The sequence below is a fragment of the Balaenoptera acutorostrata genome, chromosome 21 (assembly GCF_949987535.1).
Source record: "Balaenoptera acutorostrata chromosome 21, mBalAcu1.1, whole genome shotgun sequence".
In the NCBI taxonomy this organism is placed as follows: Eukaryota; Metazoa; Chordata; class Mammalia; order Artiodactyla; family Balaenopteridae; genus Balaenoptera; species Balaenoptera acutorostrata.
In genome coordinates, this window is record NC_080084.1 from 11295929 (window position 1) to 11308787 (window position 12859).

Genomic DNA, 12859 nt, shown 5'->3' on the forward strand with positions numbered 1-12859 from the left:
TTCAAATTATGGTTTTCTCTGGATATATGCCCAGGAGTGGGATTGCTGGATCATAGGGCAGTTCTATTAAACACCCTTGTTTAATAAAAGTTACCAAAACCTGTTTAGAGAGGATGAAAAAATCCACATCCCCCCAAAGCTCCTGAAGAAATGTTAGAAAGAAAAGACCCAAATTCTTTCAAATTAAAGTTTGGGAAAAGAGGCAGCCTTGTTGAGAGTGATCACTATGCTGGTTTAAGGCGGCCACACTTGGCATTGACTTAGCGTCTTAAATACACTTGATCCAGGAGAATCCTAAGGGCCTCTCACCAGCAAATACTTCTGGCAGCTCCAAGTTTATGCCATTGCCTTTCGGTGAGGCTACTCTAGCTTCTGTGACATCACGAAGCATCCTCTATTTTGTGAGTGGAGCAGTGCCTGAAACTTTATCCCAGGCCCAGCCACAGACAGACAGAAGGGTTGAGTTGGAAGGAAGCTGCTTAAGGCAATATTTGGGCATCAGAGTGACTTCAAAGCAGAGAATAAATGCTTGGATTTGATACCTACACCCCAATGTTCATAGCAGCACTATTTACAACATCCAAGACATGGAAGCAACCTAGTGTCCGTCAATAGACAGATGGATAAAGAGGGATGTGGTACATATACAGAATGGAATATTCCTCAGCTATAAAAAAGAATGAAATATTACCATTTGTAGCAATATGGATGGACCTAGAGATTATCATACTGAGTGAAGTCAAAGACAAATATTATATCACTTATATGTGGAATCTAAAATAATGGATTTATTTATGAAACAGACTCACAGACATAGAAAACAAACTTACGGTTACCAAAGGGGAAAGCTAGGGGGAGGGATTAATAGATAAACGACAAGGATTTAATGTATAGCAAAGGGAGCTGCATTCAGTATCCTGTAATAACCTATAATGGAAAAGAATCTGAAAAAATATATGTGTAACTGAATCACTTTGCTGTACACCTGAAACTAACATTTTAAGTCAACTATACCTCACTTAAAAATAAAAAAGCCTGGATTTTTACCTACTGTTCTATACCCCCTTCCTACCTTACAAATACTGGAAAATGTATCCTGGAGCTGGAAATCACTGAGTTAATAACCCTTATACCTTTCTTTGTCTGGTGAATTTCTACTGATCTTTTAGCCACCTTCCTTCCCTACTATGCCTCTGTGAATCTATCCTTAGAATAGATTAAGGGCCTCCTCTATTTTTCCCATTGTTTTCTGCGAAATCCTCTATTGCAGTGTAATTCCACATTGAAGTATAAAGTTATTGTCTTTGCCAAATCTGGGCCCCATTCTGTATGTTTCACAGTGTATTTCCATTATTAGGCATAAGCCCCATCTCTCATCAAACATGTCTTACTGGACTCAAGAATAATACACTTAATTATTCCTTAAAGTGGGGAGTGTGACATAGTCTAAAAATACATTATTAGTCAGAAACTTTTGTTTTGGTACCCAGTCCTGCTACCACGTAGGCAAACCTACTAACTTTTTTTTTGGTCTTAATTTTCAAATCTACAAAATTAGGGTAATTATTATTACTTACCACAGCAGGATGGATGAGAAGATTAAAGGAAATATTGGAGGTAGAATACTTTATCAAATATAAATGTATCAATTAGGTGTTCTCATTTTATCTTTCAAATTGTAGTATCACTGTAGATCATGCAATCCTACAACATCCCTAAGGAGGTAGGTACCTACTATTGTTTTTCAGATGAGGACACAGGGTCAAGGAGCTTCATTAACTTACCTAAGGTCACATGAATAAAACCAGTGAGTCTTAAGTCTGAACCCAGGGCTCAGATGCCTGAGTGCACACTCTTAGCCCCTGAACTCAAATGTCTCCTAACATCATGTCCACTAAGTTTCAGCACTGAGGTGACACCTGTTTCCAGACCTTTTTCTCTCAACTATGATGATGTAACAACAGCCAGTTACCTCTGTAGATGTCTAAGAAATGCTCGGCTTCATCCTGCCTCCTGGTCCTGCCTAATTCTCAGTGCTCTTACAGAGCGATTCCAGGGGATGCCTCTTTACAGGGGCCAAACCTTGGAATGCAACGTCAGAAAGCTGTTTCCCTAAAGTCTCCGACGTCAAGGAGAGGTGGCATCCTTTAGTCCGTGAGCACCGGAACTGGAGTCAGATATCCTGAAGTCAAATCCCAGCTCACCGGTAAGTAACAGGCCCTCGCAAAGCAGCCTCACTTCTTCGAACCTTCCTTTTTTAGATCTTTTTTTCTCATCTCAAAAATTGATATAAAACCCCCTTCTTTTGAACATAACTGGGGAGATTAAACGAGTTAAGCATGTGAGAGCACCTTTGCAAGTTATACTGAAACAGAGGTAAGTAATTACTTTCCCAAGGATGCGAAGTCCCCTTCTAGTGAACCATTTAAGGTGTATATATGTACAAAAAGTCAACAGATTTAATTCCCTCAGCATTATAACCAACCAAAAGTCCAGATTGCTGGAGGAGGTTAGAAAAGATTCATTAGGATGGTTGTTCGAGTCTGAGAGTGTAGACAAAGCAGGGACATTGAGGAAGGAAAGTGACATCATTCCACTTAATGGAAAGTACAGTGTCCTCTTACAGACTTCCCACGTATGCAAGTAGGACGTCCCAAGAGAGACAGAGCACATTCAATTCAAACAATGAACAACCTCCCTTGAAACTTAACCAGAATATTAAATATATCCATCTGAGACTATTTGAATACAGGGGCTTGTTTTGAGTCTAACTCCACACACCCATACCCCTGGAAATCTGGTACAGAGCTTGGATCCTTGATATCCATTACGGTTCCACTAAATCATCACCCTGCTACACCAGGGGTGTAACTCAGAAAGGAGCAACAGAAATAAATCATCAACAGCAAAACGGAACAGCCTTTCAACACAGCATAAAGATGGTGTTCAGAGAATCCCGCTGTAATTCTGTGTGTGTGGAGGTGATGGAGACTCAGAAAACTCAGTTCTCACACCTGTGACCCAAGAGGGAGGGAACTGAGATGGCTCTAGAGGCAAAGGTGAAAGAGCCAGAGCAGTGCCGTTCCAGCTCCACGAACTTTGAGGAAATGGGCCTTAATCTGGACACAAGTTCAGAATGACAGACAGCATGAGATGAAAATGGGTTTACAAGTGACCTTACAAAGAAAAGATGACACTGAAGAGCTATATCAGTTGTCTTCCCCTGATTCATCACAGGACTAAAAGCAGGACTCAGATACAAGCAGCCTCCTGGCAAGGATGGAAAAAAAAAATGTACCTGAGCTTTAGAAAAAGTAACTAAAAGGCATTTACTATTTTTAGTGTTTTTGGAAGTATGTAGTTTGGAGCTCCTCAAAAAGGAGTGAGACTAGCCAAGGAAGCTAAGTGGGCTGTAGTCTAGTGGTGTGAAGTAGGAACATCTGGGAAGGTTTCAGCAACGTGGAAAAAAATGTGTGCATTCTACAATTTTATTTCATCCTCTGTTAAACGGAGAAGAACATGCTTACTTCATAGATCTGAAGTCTTGGAGGAACTCTTCTTGTTTCCACCCACCTTCCTGAACAGCAGCAATGAACCTGCACCTCAGATACAGATGGATAAACCAAACTGATTAACATGGAACTTACAAAGCTTAGCAGGGGGTGATCCCAGGAGGCCAAAGCCGTCTTTCAAAGTCTTTGAGCTCTGGTGACTTTTTATGTATTTTTCTTTCTTATTTTTCAACTGCAGGATGTCCCAAGTAATATTTCCCTCATTTTTGAGCCATTTTATTTAAGTCCCTGTATGTTTGATGCCTTTGGACACATTCTAGCTCTGACCTCCTAAAAAGAAAGTTCTAGTAAGAGATGAGGATTGAGGTGAGCTGTGCATTAGATGCCTTTGAAAATGTGGATGAGCCCTAGGCTGGTTCTTGCATAATGACGTGAAAGACCCTGGGGGTGGGTTTGAGAGGAAGGAGCTGAACACAGGCTCCGTGGACTCATTACCACTAAACCACTAAGGCAGCAGGATGCAGCGGGGAGGAGGGTTTGCAGGAGGCCATGATTTTCAGGCAAGGTTGACTGGATTCTGCCTCAAACTTGATTTTTGAAGGGTGATGCATTTAAAAGCATATGTATAATTGACCATGACCTCAATTTTGAACAGGTACAGTTGCTTAAATAAATCCACCAAAGAGAGAAAAACGAGGTAACTCTCATCCAGAGAACTCCATTTTTAGGGCTGCTTAGTTGAGATTTTGAATAAAACCTCTTGCCCTTTTTGCCAAGTGGAGATATTTAAACACTGGCATGTTTTCAGGTGCACAGGTAAAGGACCTACGTCTACAGAACTGAAGAACTGAGGAAATAACATAAGAGCCCGACATAGCACAGCTTATGTGCAAATCCTCTGAAAGTCTCCCCAGCAACCAACTAGCAGAGCCTTTTCTTCCATTTTTTCTCAACTGCCGTAGAGCAGAAAGTTAAAACCACTGGTTACCAACAAATCCTCTTATGGAGATAGCTATCAAAGTCTGTTCAAACCATCTGTTTCTCTGACTGTTTTTCCTTCCACTGTTTTTCCTTCGTGTGTGTATTTTTTTTTTTTTTTTTGGCTAACAAACAATGACAAAATCTATTCTAAAATAACCAAGATGTTATGACTGAAAATGCCAGAGGTATACAGACCCAGTTTATAAGAGAAATTGCTTTCTCAAGAGGAGTTTGGTTTATCTTGTGTGGAGGCAGGCAACATTTCTACAAATATTATAGTTGCACTAGGAAAATAACCAACTGCTTTCATTAAGGGTATGTGACAAGATTTGTTCATGTAATTGAATTTAATGCTGCTGAAATTTGTCAGACCTGAAAGCTATTGAAGTATAGACTATTTTTTTCTTTAAGGAAAATTGCCTAAGAAATTGTCTCTCGGCTTTAGGGCAGGTCTTCTGTTGATATTAAAACGTCACAGGTCAGTTATTCTCTGCATTTTCATAATGTGTAGCATCAAAGGGTACCTCCAGGGATGATATTTTCTTCTTTTGAGAGGAAGGCTCTGTGACGCAGTCACTGTTTGTGGAGAGACCCTGATTATGCCTTGCCTATGGATTTACTGTTTCCGTGTCTGCTGTCTAGATGTTGGTGACTTGGGTTAGCTGCCTACAAAATGGACAGCCAACAGTTTTGCTACTAGTTTTTCCCTCTATAGAGTCAAGTAGCTCACTGTCTCACCCACACACCACCATGTCACATTATCTTAGTAACTTCAGAGTTTCCGCAGAAGTTCCATTTCATACTGAAGATCTCATTAATATACCATCCTTCTCTGTCTCTTACCTGGGTTCACCTTGGTTGATGGACATGTAAATCTCCCAAGAATTCTCCTCCGGGACGGCACCGTGTGGTATCAGTAAACTCACCCCTGAAACAGAAAAAGCCAAGAAATCATTTGTAGATTCTCCAGTTATCCTGAAGCACCTCAGCTGAACAGCTTACAGCTGCCCTCAAAGAGGGACCACCTCACAGCACTTTATGAAATTCCAATCCTGGCAAAGTTTATGAAGTCCAAAATGATCATGAAGAAGACACTGTTTCCTAAAGTGACATAAAGAACTGCCTATTAGTCAACTGTGTACTACAAATGAGATTTTTATTTAAAGTCTTCCTAATGTAAATTGGTGGCGCTACTGTGGAAAACAATATGGAGGTTCCTCAGAAAACTAAAAATAGAGTTGCCATATGATCCAGCAATCCCATTCCTGGGCAGATATCTGGACAAAACTCTAATTTGAAAAGATATATGCACCCCAGTGTTCACAGCAGCACTATTTACAATAGCCAAGACATAGAAACAACCTAGATGTCCATCGACAGAGGAATGGATAAAGAAGATGTGGTACATATATACAATGGAATATTACTCAGCCATAAAAAAGGAAATAACGCCATTTGCAGCAACATGGATGGACCTAGAGATTATCATACTAAGGGAAGTAAGTCTGACAAACACAAATATATGCTATAACTTATATATGGAATCTAAAATACAACACAAATGAACCTAGGAAAGAGATTCACAGACATAGAGAACAGACTTGGGGTTGGGGAGGGATGGATTGGGAGTTTGGGGTTAGCAGATGTAAATTATTACATATGGAATGGATAAACAACAAGGTCCTACTGTATAGCACAGGGAACTATATTCAGTATCCTGTGATATACACATTTATATTCTTTTCCATTATGGTTTAACTGAATCACTTTGCTGTACAGCAGAAGTTAACGCAACATTGTAAGTCAACTATACTTCAATAAAATAAGTTAAAAAAAAAGAGTCTTCCTAGCATTTTAAAAATTCTCTTATAAGATTTGGTGTCCTGAGACCTGGCACTATCAAACATATCTGAGAATATATGAGTTTATCAGTTAATTGACTCTAAAATTTCAAAAGGTACTTCTCTGTCTCTATCCACTCATTTCCTAAAAAGGTATCTGGGATGATGGGTGAGCCATCTAACATTTTGCTAGAGCCTGGTGTGTAATTGTCTTCTAAATGGTGCATCTTGAAGTCAGTTTAGGGAGGTGACCCATGGAGTAGTGCATTTTGTCAAGAAAACTGGAGAAGGAAAAAGCATGGATAAGCTTAGGAACTTATAGGTTGTTGTGTAGCCACTATTTGGCCCCATATTTGCAAACAGAAGCTAGAAAAGGTGACTTAACCATATTCATTCAAGGTCAAATTGAAAAAAAAGCTCAGTAGCCTTACTTCAGTAAAATCATATAATGAAGGGAAGGGGGAGCACATCACACTGCATTTGAAAATTCCCCTCTTTCCTCCTGAATGCTGTGAACTAAATATTTCACTTTGGCCAAGAGGGAAGAGTCTAGAGCAGGCAGAGAGTCTCTTTAAGGTACCTTCTTGTTTATAAAAAGAAATGGAGACACAATAAGATCTTTACAAAATAAAATCTCAGGGTAGTCTCCTATTCTTTGAATAATGCAGCACTCACCTTTTCTCCTTTCATTAGAGCTAATGTGATCACACAGGAAGCTTTCAGGTTGCTGACGATAATTTAAACCTAGAGATGGCAGGCTTTACCGATATCCTTCTATGTGCCTGTTAGCTGCTATAGAATCAAGAATGCAAGACTCAGGGCAAAACAAGTTACTTGTGATTCACATTTATGAACATTATTCAGTAAGACGCTAGTTACCGTCAGTATCCTTCACTAATACTAAGAATGAGGCCCATTTAAATCTTGCTTACAGCTTTTCAGCGAGGGTGTTCATTTATATTCTGGACCCTCATGTCAACAGTAGGAGAACTGTAATTGCCATACTTAATGCCCTCTGATCTGGCGCCTCCCTTAATTGCCCATTCTTCCTTACATGTAGTTGCCGAATGAAGGGGTCTCCATTACGTCCTTCCCTGCTGGGGAGCAGAAGTTGTAATACAGGGTATTCAGTGTGTGTGGATGTCAACTTGAATACACACACCAGACATTGTGTATTCTTAGTTTGGCACCGCAGTTTCTCTCTGTTGCCTCTCTTTTAGACTATGATGACAGCAGAGACATTTGGACCCTATTCTTTAGACACAGAAACGCATAGGAGGTTATCATCAAGAAATAATGCCATCTTAGGCAATTAACCCAAAATAGGAGTTTTGTTGTGCTCCCGTTTCCTATTTTTCTTTTCCTTTTTTTCCCTTGATTGAGGTATAATTCACATGGACCCATGTTAGGTATATGAATTGATGAGTTTTGGGGCAAATGTATACTCTCATGTAACCACCATCACGATCAAGATACAGAACATTTCCACTGCCTCAGAAAGTTCCCTCACGCCCTTTAGAAGTCAGTTTGATCGCCAGCCCAAATCATCATTTATTTGCCTTCTGACATGTTGATTAGCTGTCTTTTCTAAACTCTCAAATAAATGAAATAATACGGGGTAAAAAAAAAAAAAAAAGGCACTATGGCTTATTACCTCAGTAACATGTAGCACAATGCCTGGCAGAGAGTAAGCGCTCAAAAAATAAATCATGACTATATGAACAGGATTCAATATTTTGAGGGGGAAAAAAAAAAGCCAGGCTTTGAGACATGCTGTCTTCTGCAGGCCATCAGGGCCTGACAATCAACTCCCAGATCGAGTCAGAATAAATATGCGTGTGGACTTTTGAGAAAGGGCTGTTTGTAGAGCAGATCCTATCACATTCCTTTGAAGTCGGCTTAATTCTTGTGTTTACAGTGAAACATTATTCATAATACTCCTAAATTCAACCTGAATGTACGGGATCATTGGAGCTTTAAACAATTTTGCACGATTATCCTTTAAACATACTTCCCTCCCCCCACCCAAACATGTAAATTGTACGTGGCAACTGCAGATAGTCAAACACAGAGGCAAAGGTCATGGGAGGTGGTACTGCTTGTGGCAAGTTACCCCTTATGAAGAACGAACAGCTCTGTGAATCTTTATGCCTGTGGTCCCCTAAAGACGTATCTATTTTCAACATGTCATTCACGAGTTCTCTCTGATTAAAGAAAAATATACTCTCCCCCAAACTCCACCTGCTACCCTGACAGCCTTTTATTTGATAGGAGAACAGAACCACCTGAGTTTTTTAGTTCATGTTTTGCATAATAAATGATTCTGAGAGTGTGGGGACCACTGCCAGGCACCCCACAATAATTTGGGATGGATGATGACATTACAACAATTTAATTTCTGTGCCTTGCTTCTTTATACTTTAGCTCCCAGGGCATATTTTACATTTATGTTCTGCAAATAACAGAGCATATGTTTCAATTCCCCACACTTATTTTTCCTCAAACTCATTCCCAGTGAACAGCTTCAGTCTTGTCTAGGGCTTCTTGTTCAGAGCTCTGGAAATGCGCCTTCACAGAGGAACCGTTTGGGAATCATAGAAGACGCTATCAGAACTTTGAGTTTTCAACCCAAGTGCCTCTCAAGTCAGAAGGGAAACAAGAAAAAAATCTGTTTCATCGTGATTTCATCTCACTTTCTTTGATGAACGTTAAACAGCCAATAAATGGGTGGATCTTGGCACTTACTCCACGTGTGTGTAAATGTACACACACAGACACACAAGGATGGGAAGAGAGAAGAGTGGGCCAATCTATTCAACCAGTAACTACTGAGAGGCACCTAAGTGCCAAGCACTAGGTAAGAAAGTGGAAATCAAAGTATTCAAACTCAACATGCAACTTCATATAGTTCTGATGTGTGTATATATATATATATATATATATATATATATATATATATATATATACTCTTCTTTTTGAAAGGGCAGGGTTTGTATCTTTTCCAGATCCCACACTTCCAATTTACAGATTCTTACAAGAACAGTACCTGTAAATATGGCCGTCTGCTCATGTCCCATCAATCTCCTATCTGCCAAATCTCACCAGGCAGAAGGCATCACACATTGACACTCAGACATACTTAAACAAATTTTCTTACCACATCCGAGAACACTGACCGAGGAAGATTTAGAGAATTGGAAGTTTAGAAAACAAAATCATCATTGGGGCTGTACTGGAGGGCTATTTGCCTGAAATGAAGTTTTTAAGGAAGCGACTGCTATAGGAAAACCAAACAATCATCAGCTTGAAACAAACTGCAGGCGCAAGTCACTAAGCTACTTAGATGGTCAGTTAGTGGAATAGTAGCATCAGACTAGTTCTACTACAGAATTCATTGTATTAGAGAAAATGTTTGATATTTTAGGTGGGTTAGTTCTACCCTACAGAGAAATCTGCCAAGGCCCTGCTGGTCCTGACTCAACGCTAGCCAGTTCTTTAACAACACTTGCAGATCTGATATATTCCCTTTCCTCTCAGCCAACAGTGATGATTCAGAGCACTCCCTAAATCTCGTTGCTCAGAAATCGGAGGAGAGATGGCTCTCTTCCTCCATCCAGTTAGGTCTTAGACGGCAACTCTGAAGACTAATCTATAGGTAGGGTGTCATTTTCAAAGTGACCTGGGCTGTACACCTTGTCAAAACATCAAGAAGATCTTCCAACCCAAAGGGAGAAAACACTCTTGAGAACTATATGGCCATGGATCTGAAGTTTGAATTCAAAAGAGCAACCCCATAAGGAACCCTCATCACTGCGCATCATAAAGCAACATTACAGTAAAGTTGACAGACACCGATGGTGTTTATTAGGTCAGTTACTGAGGAAGTTTGACTCTGTCATTGCAGTAAATTATCGACTAGTGCATAAACCATGCTTCGCTATAAAAATGGTATTTTTCAGTCACGTCAAAGAATGTTTTCAGTGCTTCCTGATCATGTTCTAGGAAATATATTTCAAGGGGGCTTAAACTCTGGGGACCACCCGAAGCTTTTGAGCCAATATGGCTGTCAACCCTAACAGAGCATCTGATGGAGTGTACGGTCCACGCTGAGATGAAGATGGCAAAATCTAATCTCAGTGCTGGTTCTGGTTTGCCACGTAAATCAAGCCAACTTATGGAGCCATGGTGTTTGTCACTCTGACATGGGAACAGTCAACATCTTATAAATGAATCTTACGGGACATCATTATGTAAATATGATACGTTCAAACAAACGCGAGAAAATACACAAACGCACACTTACCACCCACCTGTATTTGGCATGACTAAGCGTCCTCCTAAATGGCCAAAGACACCAGTGGTCCTCAGTTCTGTCCTTGTAGGAAGTGATGACAGATTTTGGATGTAGGGTGTTTTATTTCTGGGATGCAGTGTAGTGAAGCTGCAGTTGTTTCCATGGGGAAAAGTCCCGGAATGATTCTTGCCGTGGTACTCAGCTCTCTCAGACACTCCCAGGGAAACCATGAATGAGCTCTGCACTTTGACTTTGATGTCCGACAAAGGGTTAAAGAGTGAGGACTCCGTCATGAGTTCCTTGTCCAGGGGGTCCTGTAGACAGATGGGCCCACTGTATGTTCGGCTGACTGTTAGGTCTGGTTGCATGGAGGAATTCAAGAGCAGGGAGTTACCTGGTCAAAGAAGATTGATCTGTCACTCAGAAACCAGAAAGCATCACAGTCAGGCCTTTACATCTGCTTCTCCTAACTGCGCAACAAAGTCTCGCCAGCTGCTCCGGTTAAGGCTAGCCCTTCAGACCCACCCTGGGCATCTAAAGCACCTCTAATAGGCTGATCGTGAGTGCCCAGAGCCTTGGAATCAGGAGCTCTGGCTTTCACAGTCAGTTCCCTGAATGCCACTGACCAAATGCATCACTTTCCAGAGTTCTTTACATGCTATCATCTTTTCAAAACAAGTATTTCTGGCACTCCACCAGGCAACTCACTCAGGTATGATGGTTTATGGGATTATTTTAACTGGCAAAGAGAAGCTTCCGAAAAATAAGAAGGAGAGAAAGCTGTTTTGCAAGCCAGTCTGGAGCAAAAGTAACATCTGTTCATTTTAAATGGCAAGAGATGACACAGCGTGGTGACGAGGGGGTGCTGTTTATAACCGAGGTGGCGTGGGTGCTAGCACGTCTCACGTGGGATTCTGGGCAGTTTCTGGGGCTGGGGGAGGACATGATGTGTCCTCCGAGCAAAAGCGTCTGGGGGCTTCACGAATCGCTCCATGGCTGAGTAGCCAGTTGGCTCTAATAGCATGTATGTCACTCTGAGAGGCAAAGAGGGTACCACACATGGATAGGGAGACTCAGATTCCACACGGGGAGCATCTTAGAATGGCTTCCTTTCTGACTCAAAACAAATGGAGAAAAATAATCCTTACAAAAACATGAGACATTGGACTTTCTCATCTGTTGGGACTTACCTATATATATATATATATTTTTTTTTTTTTTTTTTGGCCAAGTATAAAAACAGAAATGCTGTGACATTTTCTTGTGATGAAGTAATCTCATTTATTAGTAAATAACAAAATAACCCTCAGTTCCAAACTTCCCACCCATATCAGTCCGTCAATGTGACATCTCAAATTGAAACCCAAACCATATTAAACCATTTTCCTTTGGGGCTTGACAAAACTGTTTCAAGTATGATATTTTTGAAAATGTTGCAATTGCAGGCCATAGCATATTAGCCTCTATTGTTTTTCCATTTTCATAATTTGTAACAACGCCAGCAGGAAATCTATAACCCTGACTTTTCCCACCTCTTTGTTCTGATGCTCTAAGAATCCAAAATCGTAGCAGACGAGGTTCAAAATGAGATGAAATGACCTTATAGATCTAAAGGCACCTTGATGAGGCATTTTTTTTCATGTTTGAGCCTCTTGTGCTAAGACACAGGCATAATAAGGAGCTGAGCTTTGTAACAGAACTGCATTGAACTCTATAGGTACCAGCCTTACCCTGGGTTATGGTTTTCCCAGGCAAGAAGCGGGACTGAAGAACCATCTCACATCTCAAGAGTTTGGAGCCAGATACCCGATACCTGAAAAAGCATATCTCTGAGTCTCATGGCTGTTTTGTCTTACCTTCTGGAGTTTAATTTCTGGCTACTCTTAAAAGACCCTCCTATCTTATGTAAAGCCAAGAAGCAAAAAACATTTCCTAGAGTTAAACTCAAGTCTAAAATGCTTGATTATCGTAATATATACACATGACAGAGTCCACGGTTGAAGAAAGTTGGCAGCCAACTTGATTCAAGTTTGATCGGGGACAATCCCCCAGTGACCCCAAGTTCTTCTTTAGATGTCCTTCGAGGTCCCTGATCTACTCTACGTATGACATTCGATTGAAGCCTCACCGTTCACCTGGCTAGGGCTCCAGCCATATTTGTTCAAGAAGGGATGTCACTAAGACAACAGAGCACCAGTGTACGGTGTAGCCTCACCGTGAATATGGGGGAG

The 12859-nt window shown here is 40.7% G+C and overlaps 1 protein-coding gene across 1 annotated transcript in view; it reads right to left on the reverse strand.

Annotated features, from left to right (window-relative positions):
- UNC5D (unc-5 netrin receptor D) overlaps positions 1 to 12859 on the reverse strand; it is a 265917-nt gene that overhangs the window by 67823 nt on the left and 185235 nt on the right. The window contains exons 9-10 of the mRNA XM_057537499.1: positions 10645 to 11022; positions 5337 to 5421 (exon numbers count right to left, since the gene is read on the reverse strand). Coding sequence (XP_057393482.1) covers positions 5337 to 5421; positions 10645 to 11022 — 463 coding nt within the window. The remainder of the gene's footprint in view (positions 1 to 5336; positions 5422 to 10644; positions 11023 to 12859) is intronic.